Here is an 18,848-nt window from a genome sequence, read left to right on the forward strand (position 1 = left end):
ATATTTATTTGTAATTCTTCTACCCTTTTTGTGGAGAACAGGGTTTCACTGTGTTGCCAAGGCTGGTCTCAAACTCCTGGGGTCAAGCTATCCTCCCACCTTTGCCTCCCAAAGTGTTATGGTTACAGGCATGAGCCATTGTACCTGGCCATTTATAAACTTGATGCATGTTATCAGTAAGTCCTCTTTAGGGATTATACCGGTTTGCATTGCTATCAGCAATGAATATAGGAGAGTGCCTCTTTTCCTCCATATTCTCATGAGCACAATGCTATAAAAACTTTTAGCCAGTCTAATGGGTAAGGGCAAGATAGTACTCCATTGCAGTTTTGAGGTTTTTCTTATGGATTCTTTTCCACTGCTTTATTGAGGTATAATTGGCAAATAAAAATTGTATATATTCACTGTGTATGATGGAATGTATATATTATGAAAGGATTACCACAATCAAGCTACTTAATATATTCCATTGTAGTTTTAATTTTCAGTTTTCTTACTGAGGATAAACATCTCTTCATGTGAATAAAAACAACTTTTATTTTCTGTAAACCATTCATATTCTTTGCCCTGTTTTCTATTGGACTATTATATTCTCTTACTTATGTGTAGAAACTATATATTAGAGAAATCAATTCCCCTCCACCTTTTTTTTGAGGCAGTGTCTCACACTGTCGCCAGGCTGGAGTGGAATGGTACAGTTATGGCTCACTGCAGCCTTGAACTCCTGGGCTTGAGCCGCCCTCCGACCTCAGCGTTTTGGGTGGCTGAGACCACAGGTGCATCTCCCCACACCCAGCTAATTTTTTATTTTTTGTAGAGACGGGCTGTCACTATGTTGCTCAGGCTGGTTTTGAATTCCTGGATTCAGCAATCCTCCTGCCTCAGTGTCCCAAATTGCTGGGATTACACATGTGAGCTACTGGGCCCTCAATTCCTTTTTCTAATATTAAGGGTAGCAAACATTTTCCTTGTTTGTCTTGTTTGTGTTGTTTTATGCCATGTAGAAGTTCTAGATGTTTATGAAGTCAAATTTATTAGTTTTTCATTTTATGGTCTCTGGGTGTTATGCCATGATTGGAAAGGTCTTTTTCACATTGAAGTTCTAAAAATAATTTTTTGTGTTTGATTCTACGTAAGTAATACATTGGGGATTTTGTTTTGTTTTTGAAATTTAAATTCATTTGAAATGTGTTGTGATGTAACGTGAGGTATGTATCACCTTTCCTTTTTTCCAGGTGGCTGACCAGTTGTCTTGATAGCATTTATTGGTTCATCCCTGCTTTTTAATTTTAATATGTAAATTTATTTTGTCCTCTTTAACATCTTTGGGTTTTTTGCTGAAAATAATTCAACACTTTTTAAGAATTTAAAATACAGTCAATATTCATAATTTAAAACATCTGTGATTTCTTTTATTAATATTATTTTTAAATAAAATTCTTACCCAAGGCACAATCTCAAGAGGTCCTGAGAACATGTACCCCCATATGTGATTTCTTAATCTTCATGTTTCTACCTGCTAGTAAATTTAAGTGATTTTAAAATAGTAAAACCTAAACTTCAAATTCTCCTTTGTTGTTTAAAAAACAATTGTTGGCCAGGTGCGGTCACACACCTATAATCCCACTACTCTGGGAGACGGAGGCAGGAAGATCACTTGAACCCAGGGAGTTCGAGACCAGCCTGGGCATCATGGTGAAACCCCATCTCTGTCCCCAGAAACGTATAAATTAGCCAGGCATGGTACTACACACCTGTAGTTAACAGCTAATTGCCAGGCTTAGGTGGGAGGATTGCTTGAGTTCAGGGGTTTAAGACCAGCCTGGGCAACATACTGATAACCTATCTCTACAAAAATTGAAAAATTAACCAGATATGGTGGCACACACCTGTAGCCTCAGCTGCTTGGGAGGCTGAGACAGGAGGATTGCTTAAGCCCAGGTGGTTGAGGCTGCAGTGAGCCATGATTGCACCACTGTACTCTAGCTTGGCTGACAGCGAGATACCATCTCTAAAAAAAAAAAATGTAGTAGAGAAATAAGAAAGCATAAGGCTAGTAATTATATTCTGGAATATTTAAATTAATGTTATTTGTATTATTGCACTAGGACCCAGTACCACAACAGAAACAGAAACAATTGCCAAATATGAAATAATGGATGGTGCACCAGTAAAAGGTAACACACTTTTCATTTACTTCTTTTGTGTAGTGCAAACAGTAGTGTTTATGGCAGTTTTGTTTGTATTTCTTTAGTGTGAAAGTATCTTTGAATTCTTAAAACCATTCTTATAATGGTAGCTTTTAAGGTCATCTTTGTATAGCTGCAAAGAAGACTGTAATTATACTTCCTAGTCTGAAATAAGGTTTAATTTTTCAATTTCAATTTAGAATTTAGTAGAGACAATTATATGTGTCTGTTCTCTAGTTTTGAATTTGTAATATTTTCATTGTCTTATGTTATACAATAGTTTGTCTTCGTAAATCTTTTCTCTCCTTTTGACACAAAATGGAGCATGGCTGAGCATTAATTCCTGTGGGTTTTTGGAGTCTTTATAGCCCTCAAGAAAATAAGCAGTTCCATTACTAGATAATCTTCAGTATCTGACACAATGAAGCCAGTATTTATCATTTTAAATTTATGTCTGGGTTTTCTTCCTTATTAATACTTACATCACAAAGCCAGTACCATTTATTAAGAGCCAAGTATAGATGAGGCATTGTAATCTCAGGTGCTGTAAAACTACCTATCATTCTTTGAACTGGGTGGTTTTGTCCCTTACGATGCATGTATGTGTACTCTTGTGTTATGCAACATTACTTTGTAAAATTCCAGCGGCCAGCAACTTTTATGTAAATTATGAGTTTTATGTCTTTCATTAAATTGGTGTGCATGAGAAAATTATTACATTAAAAAATATTCAGGCCAGGCATGGTGACTCACACCTGTAATCCCAACACTTTGGGAGGCTGAGGTGGACGGATCACTTGAGGTCAAGAGTTTGAGACCAGCCTGCGCAACATAGTGAAACCCCATCTCTACTAAAAATACACACACACACACACACACACACACAGACAAAATCAGTAGGGTGTGGTGGCAGGTGCCTGTAATCCCAGCTACTCAGAAGGCTGAGGCAGGAGAATCGCTTGAACCCAGGAGGTGGAGGTTGCAGTAAGCTGAGATCGTACCATTGCACTCCAGCCTAGGTGACAGAGCAAGACTCCATCTCAAAAAAAAAAAAATTCGAAAGAGAATATGTGAGTAATTATCCTTAGGAAAACAGAAGCAATGAGAATCTGGGTAACAGTCTTTTTGGTAGTGAAAGAATGACATCATTCTGTCCATTTTTAGCTTTGGATGTATGAGTAATAGATATTCAAAAATGTATACACGATTAGAAATTATGGTAAACTTCATGAAAGAAGGTAACAAAAACTACTCTTTTTTTTTTTTTTTTTGAGACTGAGGTTCGCTCTTGTTACCCAGGCTGGAGTGCAATGGCGCGATCTCGGCTCACCGCAACCTCTGCCTCCTGGGTTCAAGCAATTCTCCTGCCTCAGCCTCCTGAGTAGCTGGGATTACAGGCACGTGCCACCATGCCCAGCTAATTTTTTGTATTTTTAGTAGAGATGGGGTTTCACCATGTTGACCAGGATGGTCTCGATCTCTTGACCTCGTGATCCACCCGCCTCGGCCTCCCAAAGTGCTGGGATTACAGGCTTGAGCCACCGTGCCCGGCCCAACTTTTTTTTTTTTTTTTTGAGTTGAAGTTTCACTCTTGTTGCCTAGGCTGGAGTGCGATGGCACGATCTCAGCTCACCACAACCTCTGCCTTCCAGGTTCAAGTGATTCTCCTGCCTCAGCCTCCTGAGTAGTTGGAATTACAGGTGCCCGCTACCATGCCTGGCCAATTTTGTATTTTTAGTATTGATGGGGTTTCTCCATGTTGGTCAGGCTGGTCTTGAACTCCTGACCTCAGGTGATCCGCCCACGTCAGCCTCCCAAAGTGCTGGGATTACAGGCATGAGCTACTGCATCTAGCCCAAAACTACTTATATAGCACTTATCTTTTGGCACTGTTTGAGTTCTTTAAGTATATTAACCCATATAGTCCTTGCACATTCCTTGTGAATACTATTGTTATTCCCCACTTCACAGATAAAGAACTTAAACAATGAATAAGTGGTTTGTCCAAGGTCACACAGTCAATAAGTGGTTGAGTTTAGATTTGAAGCCAGGCATTCTGGCTCTAGAACGGTGTTTCTTGTCTAGGGGCAGTTTGCCCCACAGTGGATGTTTGGTGTTGTCTGGAGACGTTTTTGGCTGTTACACTTGGAGAACACTACTGGTATCTAGTGGGTAGAGGCCAAGGTTGCTGCTAAACATCCTGCAAAGGATAGGACCCTCCGTACAACAAAGAATTATTCAGCCCAGTGAAGAAATGAAGCATTAGTGTTAACTCTGTAGTGCTTAGTCCTGTTAAGTGACTGTATTTAATCATCTTTAGAATTAAGTGGAAATTCCTTTTGTTTCAGGCGAATCAATTCCAATAAGACTATTTTTAGCAGGATATGACCCGACTCCAACAATGAGAGATGTGAACAAAAAATTTTCAGTAAGGTACTTTTTGAATTTAGTGCTTGTTGATGAGGAAGACCGAAGGTACTTCAAACAGCAGGTACGGTGCCACTTAGGCTGATACTGTATTCTGCAGCAGATCTAAAAATACCTAGAAAGCACTCACTTTTCTAAGCTTCATTGTACCGAGAGAGTGGGAGTTTCTAAGTAAATAAAAACACTGTGGGTATGATAGATAAAGAAGTAGGTGAGAATAGAATCCTATGATATATCCCTCCCCAGTCATTCTGCAGTACTCCAGAATGAGCTGTAATTTTTCAGGGCTTTTAGTTTTCTCTTACAAGGTTTTTTGTTTTTGTTTTTTAATAATACCTGCTGCTTATTTAGAAAAAAATAAGGCAATAGAGAATAAGGAATGAAGTAAAGGTCAGCAGAATTTTCACCACCATCGCCACTAATGTATGTATGTGCATTTAGATCATATTATGGATGTTGCTCTTTTTTCTTACTGTTTATAATTTTTTGTAGAGACAGAGTCTCACTGTATTGCCCAAGCTAGTCTTGAACTCTTGGGCTTAAGCAGTCCCCCTGCGTTGGCCTCCCAAAATGCTGTGATTATAGGCATGGGCCACCGTGCCCAGCTGTGTTCTTTAATTTGCGTTTTTACTCAGTAGTGTCTTGTATATCTTTCTCTTATCAGCAAATATACATTATTATTATTATTACTGTTATTTTGAGATGAGGGTCTTCCAAGCAGTCCTTCAGTCACAGCCTTCTGAGTAGCTGGGAGGCACAGGCACATACTGCCGTGCCTTGCTGATTTATCCTTTAAACAATTATGTTATAAATGTCTATGAGATGACTGAATTCTAATAATTTTTGTCTGTTTTTTGAGACAGAGTCTTGCTCTGTTGCCCAGGCTGGAGTGTAATGATGCAATCTCAGCTCACTGCAACCTCTACCTCCTAGGTTCAAGTGATTCTTGTGCCACAGCCTCTCAGGTAGCTGGGATTACAGGCATGTGCCACCATGCCAGGCTAATTTTTGTATTTCCTTTTTTGTAGAGACAGCGTTTCGCCATGTTGGCCAGGCTGGTCTCGAACTCCTGGCCTAAAGTGATCCATCTGCCTTGGCTTCCCAAAGTGCTGGGATTAGAAGTGTGAGCCATCATGCCCAGCCTCTAATATTTTTTTAAATATAAAATGTTCATTATAAGTTGTTCTCATTTGAAAATCAATTAAAAGCTTTTGGTGAATTTTGAATGAAGATAGTAATTAGAATTGTCTTTTGTATTCTGAATCAGATTAATAAATATGCCTGTAGTTGAATGTCAGTTGAGTGTTCAAAGCTAAGTTAGAAATTATTCTGTGCTAAGTACTGTGAAAAATGCAGAAACTACCTTTTATAAACATAATTTGTCCTCCATGTTCTCACATTGTAGATATCTGGAAAAAGTAAAATGTAAACTAACAGAATACTTAAATAATAGTTTGACAGTAATTTAGAAGAGAGAAAACGTATTCCAGTATTGCCATCCTAATGTTGTATAATTAAACATAGGTCATTTATAACTTCAAAATAAATTACATGATTTTTATAATTTCAAAATCAATTGCATATCATAGCACTGTTGGTGGTAGTCTGTTATTTCTCATGTGTGCTCATTTGGATGTTTAAGTTTTGATATGCTGGGGTTTTTTTTTTTTTTTGAGACGGAGTTTCGCTCTTGTTACCCAGGTTGGAGTGCAATGTTGCGATCTCGGCTCACCGCAACCTCCACCTCCTGGGTTCAGGCAATTATCCTGCTTCAGCCTCCTGAGTAGCTGGGATTACAGGCACACGCCACCATGCCAAGCTAATTTTTTTTTTTTTTGTATTTTTAGTAGAGATGGGGTTTCACCATTTTGACCAGGATGGTCTCAATCTCTTGACCTCATGATCCACCGCCTCGGCCTCCCAAAGTGCTGGGATTACAGATGTGAGCCACCGCGCCTGGCCCAATATGTTGGTTTTTAATTTAATTTAATTTAATTTAATTTTGTTTATTTATTTATTTATTTTTTTGAGACGGAGTTTCGCTCTTGTTACCCAGGCTGGAGTGCAATGGCGTGATCCTCGGCTCACCGCAATTTCCGCCTCCTGGGTTCAGGCAATTCTCCTGCCTCAGCCTCCTGAGTAGCTGGGATTACAGGCACGCGCCACCATGCCCAGCTAATTTTTTGTATTTTTAGTAGGGACGGGGTTTCACCATGTTGACCAGGATGATCCCGATCTCTTGACCTTGTGATCCACCTGTCTCGGCCTCCCAAAGTGCTGGGATTACAGGCTTGAGCCACCGCGCTCGGCCTTTATGTTGGTTTAAAAAAAAAAAAAAAAAAACCCAGCCCATAATGACTTCATGAAGCAAATAATTTTAGGAATTTAGAACAGGCAAGTTCTCAGGATGGATTGGTTAAGGGTAAGAGTTAGGTAGAGAAATAGAGATTTGAAGACTGGGGAAGATGTAGGGCAAGTTTATTTAGATTGCATTGGAGGCAGAATAACTCAGTTTGTCTGATGGGGGAAAGGCTCTAGGGAGGGAAAAGTAATGTTGGTAAATTGGATAAAGGTTATAGAGAGGCTTGATTGAATACCTGTTTGGAAATTTATTCTGGAGGCACTGAGAACTGCTGAAGAGCAGTCCAAGCAGTGTATAAGAGGATTTACCTGGTAGTGATAATGAAGGATTCGTTAGAAAACGCCCTGCCTCCCTTGTTTCTGAGGAAGCTGTTTTAATATCTAAGTGACAAGAGCTTGAACTTGGGTGAGGGAAATGGAACAGAAATGAAAGGATGGATTTGGGGAATTAGTTAAAGTAATCATAGGACTTCTTTCCAGATTGGATTGGTGGTGGTGGAAATGTATGGGTGCTGGTGGTAGGAGCACTGGAGGCAGAAGGAGCAGTCAAGATTAGAATTGGAAGAAACTGCATCAGTTAGAAAAGAGGAGGGCTTTTGTAGGGAAGAATTTAATTTTGTTATGGTTAAAATTAAAGTGGCGGTCATGATTTCCATGGTGAAAAGTTAAGGCATCAAAGAGATAAGGCATCATATCAAACATTAATTTGTTAATATCTTTCGTTTGTTTTCTAGGAGATCATTTTATGGAGAAAAGCTCCTGAAAAACTGAGGAAACAGAGAACAAACTTTCACCAGCGATTTGAATCTCCAGAATCACAGGCATCTGCTGAACAGCCTGAAATGTGAACTGAACAGGAGGAAAAAAGAAGAGTAGAAAACTCCTGTAACCACTGAGATTAAGTTCAGCGGGTTAAAGATGGTTGCAGCTGGAGTGGGGAAAAAAGGCCAAATCTCCATATATATTAGTCTTCCTTTATCTTAACAGCACTGCATTTATTTTATGATATAATGAAATGTTCTTTTCATGTATATACATTTTTAAAAGTGCTTTCTTTGAAACACTGGAACTTTCTTAAGCTGCCTTTTTTTTTTAACTTCATACTCTGATGATAAGTACTCAGATATGCATCAGCGTAAACATGAAAAATTGTCATGTGAATAGGCTGGTATTTGTAATTTTGCTTTCTTTCTGCATAATGTTGATTATAAATTCTTTCTTTTCATGCTAATGATTACCTCTTATTCTCTACATGCAAAAAATTAAATATTTTATGTTCAAATAAAATTAGAAACCCTGAGTGGCCCCTTGCATCCTGCAGAGATTTAAAACATGGCACCTCAACATTTTCGAGAACTACATTTGTTTTTACATATGTATTTGAGAAATGCATATAGAGTGTTTCAACCGCAGGTGCTTCAGAGTACCATTCTATGGCTTCCGGAATTTTATCCTCTTTGAGGTCTTCTGTGGTATGACTATTGAATTTCTTCCCACAAGGGATTATGTAGCAGGTCATTATGGCCTTCTTTTTTTGGGCCATATTAAGTAACAGGTATGCTATTTTCCAGTAGTACCACAGTGTGTTTTCTGCAATGTGGAGTTGACTTAGGTTGGCATTTTAGATTTGTCAAAACCATTTTATCCATAAATATTTTGAAACATACTTACATATTTCAGTTTAATATTTTGCCATGTGTATGCAAATATTTTCTTAATTTCACAAATTCTCTTTTTCAGGGGAAAATTTTGGGATGGGGGACTCAGGAGGACCTGTGAAGCATGTAGTATCTAGATCTGGTAATTTCATGTTTATTAAACTCGAACTTTGGCTACTTAAACTCACATTGAAACGTCATCCAGTCTCTTAATTTTTTAACACTAAATTCAAGTCATGTTTAAAGTCTCTAAAAAAGATTTCAGTCATCCATTCATATGCATGGGGTCTGATCGCAAATACACTAAATGTGGAGTGTAGGAACCAAAATGAAACCTGCTGTGTGGAAGCTACTTTCACTTACGGTTCATTGGATTTTGTACCAATTTTCTTTTTATATATATATAATTCAGTGCAAGTCTTGTCAGTTAACTTTACTTTTGTGAGTAAGCTAAATAACCCAAATTACATTTCTTTAAACCTGTTTTACTACTATGGCACTTTGATAAAATGGTCAGTAACCAACTTTACTGGCAAAAGAGTCCATGTACCATGTGCTGGAACATCTGTTCTACATGTGGATATCTATGAATGGTAATGTTTTCCTTCATGTAAGTGCCTATTCAGAGTTTCAGAATTTTTAAATGCCAAATATTTTGATGGTCACTTGCATGTAGTAATCTGAATATTCAGAGATTTTGAAAACCAATTGTATTTAAACCAGCCTCAAATTGTGCAACCATGATGTATAATAAAGAATTTGAAACAGAATCTGAGCTTGCTGTTTGATTAAAATAGCTCTATTCTCAAATCTCTTCTCATTGTTAGATTTAGTGTTGAGGATAGGATTGCTCAGTAGTTTAGGAAGCTGTAATTGTGATAATGAATTTTTATTACTACTGGTTTTAATTTTAAATAGCTATGTAATGTTTTTATTAGGCTGGCTTACAACTGTCATATACAGGATGCCTATCCATTTTGCTCAAGACTTTTTGTTGCATAACCAATTGGAAAAATAAAAATTAAATTTAGTATTTGGCTATTTCAGTCAGAAGTAAACCAGTTAATTAGAAGTCATAAACTGAAAAAGAAATTTGTGTCTTTAATGAAGAGTTACAATGTCTAATCCATTGGTTCTCAACCCTGGCTGCATATTAGAATCACCTTAGGTGCTTTTAAAAATAACCAGGTCTAGGTCCTACTCTGACCAATAAAACAAGAATATCAGAGACTGGGCCATAAGCATTAAAAACAAACAAACAGAAATACCTGTAATCCCAGCATTTCAGGAGTCTGAGGTAGAAGGATCACCTGAAGCCAGGAATTCGAGACCAGTCTGGCCAACAAAGTGAGACCTTATCTCTACAGAAAATTTAAAAATTAGCTGGGCATGGTGGCATGCATCTGTATTCCCAGCTACTTAGGAAGCTGAAACAGGAAGATTCCCTTGAGCACAGGAATTTGAAATAACACTGAAGGGATCACGCCACTGCACTCTAGCCTGGGTGACAGAGTCACCATGTCTCGAAAGAAAAATCTACCCAGAGTTGAGAACCACTGAGCTAAACCATTAAAATATTTATTTCTCTCACTCACAAAGAATTTTCTCCTTACTGTTTTGATACTGTTGGGGAAGAAAAACTTTTACCCTCTTAGGGTGAGTTCTTGCAGGCCTGCAAGTTAGACAAGAGACATGACTGGTGCCTAACACTTCGAGAGGCTGGGGTGGGAAGATGGCTTGAGCCCAGGAGTTTGAGACTGGCCTGAGCAATATAATAAGACCCCATCTCTGTTGGGGGGAGTGGGGACAAACATAGGGGAAGTGGTAGGGAGTAAGAGTACTTACGGGTAAACAAATGACATAGAAAAGATAAAGTGAGCTCTTACTAGAATAGATGGGAGATACGATAATTTTGGTGCAATGTCTGTTCACATGTGGTACCCATTTATTGGCTCAGGGTAAAAGTCAGTCTTTCCTGGTTGCTCCCAGGAAGGGGATTTTTGAGCTTTTTGAGCGTCCAGGCTTTTAGGCAGATAAGGGATTTCAAAAACAAATGCCTGGCCAGGGATGGTGGCTCACACTTGTAATCCCAGCACTTTGAGGGCCAAGGCAGGAAGATCACTTGAGCCCAGGAGTTTGAAACCAGCCTGGGCAACATAGCAAGGCTCCATCTTTGCAAAAACAAACTAGCTGGGTGTGGTAGTGTCCACCTATATAGTCCCAGTTACTTGGGAGGCTGAGATCGGATGATCACCTGAGCAAGTAGATTGAGGCTGTAATGAACCGTAATAGTGCCACCATACTCCACCCTGGGCAACAGAGTGACACCCTGTCTAAAAAACAAAAGCAAATTGCTCAAAATAGTTTTTATGCCTCCAGTGTATTCTGGAGCCCCTTCGATATGGATCTAGTTGTTGGAATACCCAATTCTCATCATGCGATTCAGTAAAGCCTACAATTTTATGCTGTTCTTTTATATTCATTTGAATCTGTTGGGCATATATTGAGGCTTCCAACAGGGGTTTATACTAACCTGGATTAGAACGTAACATATTTTAAGCTTTAAATCAGATAAAAGCATATTGAGGGAAATGTGCATCCTTAGATATAATAGATACTTCTTTTTTTACACTTGGAGTCTTCTGTGAACATAATTCTCTTCATGTCACTCCCCTAAAAATCTTTTAGTGACTTGGTTTCTTGCAGAGTAAATGTTAAATTCCACATTGCAAAACAGCTTCAGCCCCAGTTACGCCAGACTGCTTGGAGACTGCCTATCCACTTCCTGCACTCCAGCTGACTAACTTCCAGTACGACTGTCCTGGCAAATCTCATCTGTCACCCTCTCCACATCTCCAAGTCAAAGAGTTGTCCTTTGTTGTGCTGCCAAGGCATGGTGTGTACCTCTGGGATTATACCTATCACAGTTTTAAACGACATCTGAATTGTTTAATTTTATGGATTTTAAGCCTGTCTGGGGCTCAGAGTGTTTTGATATAGTCTGTACTTATCACCTACACTTTATCACCTACACTTTTTTTTTTTTTTCTTTTCTGGACAAGGTCTCAGTTTGTTACTTAGGCTGAGTGCAGTGGTATGATCATGGCTCACTGCAGCCTCGATCTCCTAAGTTCAGGTTATCCTCTCACCTCAGCCTCCCAAGTACCCGGGATTATAGGCATGTGCCCAGCTAATTTTTTATTTTATTTTTTTTAGAGATGGGGTCTTGCTATGTTGCCCAGGCCGGTTTCAAACTCCTGAACTTAAGCAATTCTCCTGCTTCGGCCTCCCAAAGTGTTGAGATTATAGGCATGAGCCACTGCACCCAGCCCACTTTATCTTTGAACAAATGAATGAACCTTATTTTCCAAGTGATTATAAAATTAAAGATCCTCTCATTTAGAAAAACTATAGGTCTAAACTATAAAACAATTATGGATTAGAACCGTTAGGCAGCTCAGTATTAGAAAAAAGCAAAAGTTTTCTAGGAGTGGTATGCCCTGGAGAGAAAGCAAGAGAGAGCAGAGCAGGACCATGTGGGTGCTATCTGTTCAAGTTCTACAAATGTGTCCAATAAGTGCCCCATCCCTTCCAGCTCTTAACATTTCATGATTCTAAGAGTAAATTTTTTTTTGAGATGGAGTCTCACTCTATCACCCAGACTGGAGTGCAGTGGTGTGATCTTGGCTTATTGCAACCTCCACCTCCCAGGTTCAAGCAATTCTCCTGCCTCAGCCTCTTGAGTAGCTGGGACTACAGGTGCTTGTGCCACCACTCTCAGCTAATTTTTTGTATTTTCAGTAGAGACGGGGTTTCACTGTGTTAGCCAGGATGGTCTTGATCTCCTGACCTCATGATCTACCTGCCTTAGCCTCCCAAAGTGCTGGGATTACAGGTGTGAGCTACTGTGCCTGGCCAAGAGTAATAAATTTTTTTTTTTTTTTTAGACAGAGTCTCACTCTGTCACCAGGCGCCAGGCTGGAGTACAGTGGTGTGACCTCAGCTCACTGAAACCTCCGCCTCCCAGGTTGAAGCAATTCTCCTGCCTCAGCCTCCCGAGTAGCTGGGACCACAGGTGCACGCCACCACTCCCAGCTAATTTTTTTGTATTTTTAGTAGAGACGGGGTTTCACCATGTTGGCCAGGATGGTCTCCATCTCTTGACCTCATGATCGCCCACCTTGGCCTCCCAAAGTGCTGGGATTACAGGCGTGAGCCACTGCGCCCAGCCAAGATTAAATCTTAAAAGTTCACTTAGGATGAACATTAGTTTAGTGTCTACATTATGATGACCTTAATGACAGAAAAATACTAGAAACTTCAAATTACAGAATTTGGTAGATAAGGTGTGAGAATAATCGACAGGATGTGCTTTTGTGAAACCTACTCTAGGTTTTGTTAATAGCAAAAGCAAAGGCGAAGAAGAAAAAAACTTGTTTTATTTCTACCACCTAGGTTATATTCTCACACTTCCTTTCTCCCTCTCCTGTTTATTTCTGTATTCATGCATGAATTTAGCATATTTACAGACTATCAGTTCGTGCTTGCTATAGTTTGAATGTGTCCCCTAAATTTTTTGTGTTGAGAACTTAATCCTCAAATTCACATGTTGATTGGAGGTGAGGCCTTTGGGAGGTAATTAGGATTAGATAAAATTCTTAGGGTGGGTCCCCCATGATGTGACTGGTGGCTTCCTAAGAAGAAGAAGGAAGAGAAACCTGAGCTGACACACAAAGTCTTGCCTTCTGGCCATGTGATGCCTTCTATCATGTTATGTCAAGAGGGCCATCACCAGATTCCAGCCTCTTGATCTTGGACTCCCTAGCCTCCAGAACTATTATCAAGCCGGGCGCGGTGGCTCAAGCCTGTAATCCCAGCACTTTGGGAGGCCGAGGCCGGTGGATCACGAGGTCGAGAGATCGAGACCATCCTGGTCAACATGGTGAAACCCCGTCTCTACTAAAAATACAAAAATTAGCTGGGCATGGTGGCGCATGCCTGTAGTCCCAGCTACTCAAGAGGCTGAGGCAGGAGAATTGCTTGAACCCAGGAGGCGGAGGTTGCAGTGAGCCGAGATCGTGCCATTGCACTCCAGCCTGGGTAACAAGAGCAAAACTCCGTCTCAAAAAAAAAAAAAAAGAAATCAATTCATTTTCTTTATAAATTACTCAGTCTGTAGTCTGTTATAGCAATGCAAAATGTGTTATATTGGCCCCACCCTGAAGGAACTTAATTTTAATCTTATTTTTGAGACAGAGTCTCACTCTATCACACAGGTTGGAGTGCAGTGGCATGGTTTTGGCTCACTGCAATCTCTGCCTCCTGGGTTCAAGCGATCCTTCTGCCTCAGCCTCCCGAGTAGCTGGAGCTACAGGTAAGTGCCACCACACCTGGCTAATTTTTGTATTTTCAGTAGAGACAGGGTTTCACCATATTGATGAAGCTGGTCTCAAACTCCTGACCTCATGATCTGCCCACCTTGGCCTCCCAAAATGCTGGGATTACAGGTGTGAGCCACCGTGTCCTGGTCCAGAGCAGTAGTTCTCAAAAGTGTGGTCTCAGACCAGCAGAGTTTCATCATCTGGAAATGTTTTAGAAATGTAAACTCTTAGATCTCCCTCCAGACCTACTGAATCAGAAACTTCGGGGATGGGGCCCAGCAATCTTGTTTTTAATGATTCTTTTCTGATGATTCTGATGCACTCTAAGAATCACTGATTTAGAGGCACAATTACTATAGTTTTCATTCTATAATAGAGCCTGTACTAGTACCTATGATGTGTAAGAGAATCAGCCAGTGTGTTCAGAGGTACGGAGGTGAGAAATGATGACATAACAGGTGTATAGTTCCAGCATGAATAGAATGGTAGATGTGGAGAGTAGAAATAAAGCTGGAAGAGGCATATAGGGCGAACCAATTTAGGACAGAACCTGGATGCCATATGATGGAGTATGGGCTTTATCTGAACATTATTCAGAATCACCAAAGGACTCTAAGCACGAGTAACTTACCAGATTAGTGTTTTCAAAAGATCATTAAGGTGCTGTGACAAAGTATAGGAGGCTATCAGTTACATAGTTATTGCATTTATCCATTCAACAAGCAAAATAAAATATTTATAGATGCTCTAATGTGTGTTAGGTGCTGATTACACTTACTGCTATAAATATGACATAACCAGTATAAATATGACATCTTTTTCTGTAAAAGCAAAAATTGTATATTGAATTTTCTCATTTCAATGTTTATAGCAGAACTTAATGAATGGCAGAAAGGGAAAGCCTGTATGTACTATCACAAAATTCAGATTGCACTTTTTTTTTTTTTTTTTTTTTTGAGACAGAGTTTCGCTGTTGTTACCCAGGCTGGAGTGCAATGGCACGATCTCGGCTCACCGCAACCTCCGCCTCCTGGGTTCAGGCAATTCTCCTGCCTCAGCCTCCTGAGTAGCTGGGATTACAGGCACGTGCCACCATGCCCAGCTAATTTTTTTTTTTTTTTTGTATTTTTAGTAGAGACGAGGTTTCACCATGTTGACCAGGATGGTCTCGATCCCTTGACCTCGTGATCCACCCGCCTCAGCCTCCCAAAGTGCTGGGATTACAGGCTTGAGCCACTGCGCCCGGCCCAGATTGCACTTTCTACCTGCAAGGAGGTCCAAACAAAATTACAGTTAAAATAGTTTTGAGAATTTTTTTTCTGTAAAACTATACTAGGGTTCGGCTAGATCTGTAAGACCAGTAACTGCCAGGTGCTGTGGCATTCACCTGTAGTACCAGCTACTCAGGAAGCTGAGGCAGGATTGCTTGAGTCCAGGAGTTTGGGATCACCCTCTTCTCAAAAAAAAAAAAAAAAAAAAAAAAAGACTAGCACAACTGTTGATTCTGGCCTAATATGCTGCTTCTGTCGAAAACACCCAGATGGTTTGAATAATGTAAAAAAAAAGCTAAAAACTATTCAGTAATCATTCATGACTGTAATTATACACTAGTTTTCCCTCTCGACTATTTCTTCCAATGTTAGCCTGTTGTGGTGAAAAGCTGATTTGCTTTGAAACCAGAAAAACTGGCTGGGCATGATGGTTCATGCCTGTAATCCCAGCACTTTGGGAGGCCAAGGTGGGCAGATCACTTGAGACCAGGAGTTCTGAGACCAGCCTGGCCAACATGTTGAAACTAAAGAGAATACAAAAACTAGCCAGGTGCAGTGACACAGGCCTGTAGTCCCAGCCACTTGGGAGGCTGAGGCATAAGAATCGCCTGAACCTGGGAGGTGGTGGTTGCAATGAGCTATGATTGAGCAACTACACTCCAGCCTGGGTAACAGAGTGAGACTGTATCAAAAAAAAAAAAAAAAAAAAAAGTGGCTATTTTAAAAAAATAAAATAATTTTAAAAAGATTTAGATTAGTATCTGACTCTACCACTTACTGGGGCAAGTTACTTAACCTGGTGACAATAATACCTCTAAATGGTTGTCAGGCATATTAAGAGATTAAAAGGAAGAACATAGTGCTTGCCTCAGTGATATATTAAATGTTTGGTTTATCCCTCAGTCTCCTAGTTTCCAAATCTGATGGGACATCACTGTTTGTTTGTATTTTCTAGCATGTTTGGTCACTCACTACCTTATCTGAGGAGTCTTGTAAGATCTCTCCATTCCACTTACATGGTCTCTATCATAATTTAGACACAGGAATCTACTGCCTTCATCTATAACTGTTGCTAAAGCTGCAATTTTCCTCCCTGCATATCTGTGTTTAGTCCATCCTAGGTACTTTCTAATGAATGATTTCTCTTCTCAAAAATATAATCTTTATATGTAAGTCATAGAATCAGCCCTGCCTTAACTCATAATTAAATGTTTTGAATATGTTTTTTCCATAGTTAAGCCTCTTCTGACATCATTTCCTCTGACTAGAATTTAATTACGGCCTCTCTCCATGTTTTGTTGCTTTCTTTGTTTTGTTTTTAATCTTTTTCTTTTTTTTTAAGATGGGGTTTCACCATGTTGGCCACCAGGATGGTCTCGATCTCTTGACCTTATGATCTGCTCACCTTGGCCTCTCAAAGTACTGGGATTACAGGCGTGAGCCACAGCTCCTGGCTGTTTTGTTGCTTTTAAGTCTGGCAGAAATCTCCTTACCACTCTAAAATTGCTCCTTTCTTTGAACAACTGCCATTAGCCTATCAGAGTAGTAAGCCTATTAAGTAGAGTTAGAGTGCATTATTTAATGTGTACTATTCTTATCACCAAAACCAGATCAGAAATTTTGAAAGCAGAGAACTGTCTCCTGGTATCCCTGATGTTTAAAGATTATTTTGTGAATCAAAGGCGCAGGGCAAATTGTTACTGGCATCCTATCTGAGATACGGTATTGTATATTACATAACACGTTCCTTCAAGTTGTAAGATTTTAATGATTTAAGTATAAAGAGATGTGAGGAAGCTAAACTTGTAAAGTTTTTCTTTTTCTTTTCTTTTTTTTCTTTTTTTTTTTTAAGATGTAGTCTCACTCTATTGCCCAGGCTGGAGAGCAGTGGTGCGATCTCGGCTCACTGCAACCTCCGCCAGCCAGGTTCAAGCGATTCTCCTGCCTCAGCCTCCCCAGTAGCTGGGATTACAGGCATGCACCAACACGTCCGGCTGATTTTTGTATTTTTAGTAGAGACAGGGTTTCAACATGTTTGCCAGGCTGGTCTCGAACTCTTGATCTCAGGAGATCCACTGGCCTTGGCTCCCAAAGTGCTGGGATTACAGGCGTGAGCCACCACGCCCAGATTAAATTTGTGAATTTGCCAGGCGCGGTGGCTCAAGCCTGTAATCCCAGCACTTTGGGAGGCCGAGGTGGGTGGATCACGAGGTCGAGAGATCGAGACCACCCTGGTCAACATGGTGAAACCCTGTCCCTACTAAAAATACAAAAAATTAGCTGGGCATGGTGTCACGTGCCTGTAATCCCAGCTACTCAGGAGGCTGAGGCAGGAGAATTGCCTGAACCCAGGGGGCGGAGGTTGCGGTGAGCCGAGATCGCGCCAATGCACTCCAGTCTGGGTAACAAGAGTGAAACTCCGTCTCAAAAAAAAAAAAAAAAAACAAAAAAAAAAAACAGCCGGGCGCGGTGGCTCAAGCCTGTAATCCCAGCACTTTGGGAGGCTGAGGCGGGTGGATCACGAGGTCGAGAGATCGAGACCATCCTGGTCAACATGGTGAAACCCCGTCTCTACTAAAAATACAAAAAATTAGCTGGGCATGGTGGCGCGTGCCTGTAATCCCAGCTACTCAGGAGTCTGAGGCAGGAGAATTGCCTGAACCCAGGAGGCTGAGGTTGCAGTGAGCCGAGATCGCGCCATTGCACTCCAGCCTGCGTAACGAGAATGAAACTTTTTCTCAAAAAAAAAAAAAAAAAAAAGGAAAGGAAAGAAAAAGTACGGTGGGATGCCGAGGTGGGCAGATCACAAGGTCAGGAGTTCGAGACCAGCCTGACCAATATGGTGAAATCCCATCTCTATTAAAAATACAAAAATTAGCAGGGCATGGTCGTGGGCGCCTGTAGTACCAGCTACTTGGGAGGCTGAGACAGGAGAAACGCTTAAAAGCGGGAAGTGGAAGCTGCAGTGAGCCGAGGTCGCGCCACCGCACTCCAGCCTGAGCGACAGAGATAGACTCTGTCTCAAAAAGAAAAAAAAAAGTACTTATTTCTTAGCAACATTTCTGAGGGGCGTATCAAGTTATCATCGCTAACATTACCCTATCAAGAAATGACAGTTAACAATGCAAGAAACTCTGGGGAAATGCTATTTAGTGTTTGAGTCTGCAAGACACACTACTATCCGGAGTGTCGGCAGTTCCTTCTCCATCACCCGTTTCTTCTCCATCATCCATTTCCTCACTGCTCACCCCGCTACTGCGGCGCTTCTGAACACGTGCTTGCCCAAGGACTAGTTTGCGTCACGTGACACAACTAGCAGGGCCCCCTCCGCTCATCTATGACATTCCAAAGATGCCTGATTATTTTCCCTTCTTTAGGGAAAGCTGGTCCCAGTCGCCAACAAAACAGAGAAAGAGAACGAGAACGATCTCTTGTAGTTTTCTCCGCTAAGCTTCTTCTTCCCTGAAAGAACACCCTTACCGCACGATTTTTTTCCTTATCGATCGGGCGTTTTCTTGGGCAGCTCACCTGCTCGGCCTGGGTCTTTCTGGACAGCAGGCG

At 40.6% G+C, this 18,848-nt stretch overlaps 1 protein-coding gene across 2 annotated transcripts in view; it reads left to right on the forward strand.

Moving 5' to 3' along the window:
- The window catches only part of VPS26A (VPS26 retromer complex component A), a 73,517-nt gene extending 64,112 nt beyond the window's left edge, over positions 1 to 9,405 (forward strand). For both annotated transcript variants that reach the window (XM_074382341.1, XM_003928660.4), the window contains exons 7-9: positions 2,109 to 2,177; positions 4,538 to 4,680; positions 7,712 to 9,405. In XM_074382341.1, the coding sequence (XP_074238442.1) occupies positions 2,109 to 2,177; positions 4,538 to 4,680; positions 7,712 to 7,825 (326 nt within the window). In that variant the 3' untranslated portion in view covers positions 7,826 to 9,405. The remainder of the gene's footprint in view (positions 1 to 2,108; positions 2,178 to 4,537; positions 4,681 to 7,711) is intronic.
- The last annotated feature ends 9,443 nt before the right edge of the window (positions 9,406 to 18,848 follow it).

This window comes from Saimiri boliviensis, chromosome 12, assembly GCF_048565385.1.
Source record: "Saimiri boliviensis isolate mSaiBol1 chromosome 12, mSaiBol1.pri, whole genome shotgun sequence".
Lineage (NCBI taxonomy): Eukaryota > Metazoa > Chordata > Mammalia > Primates > Cebidae > Saimiri > Saimiri boliviensis.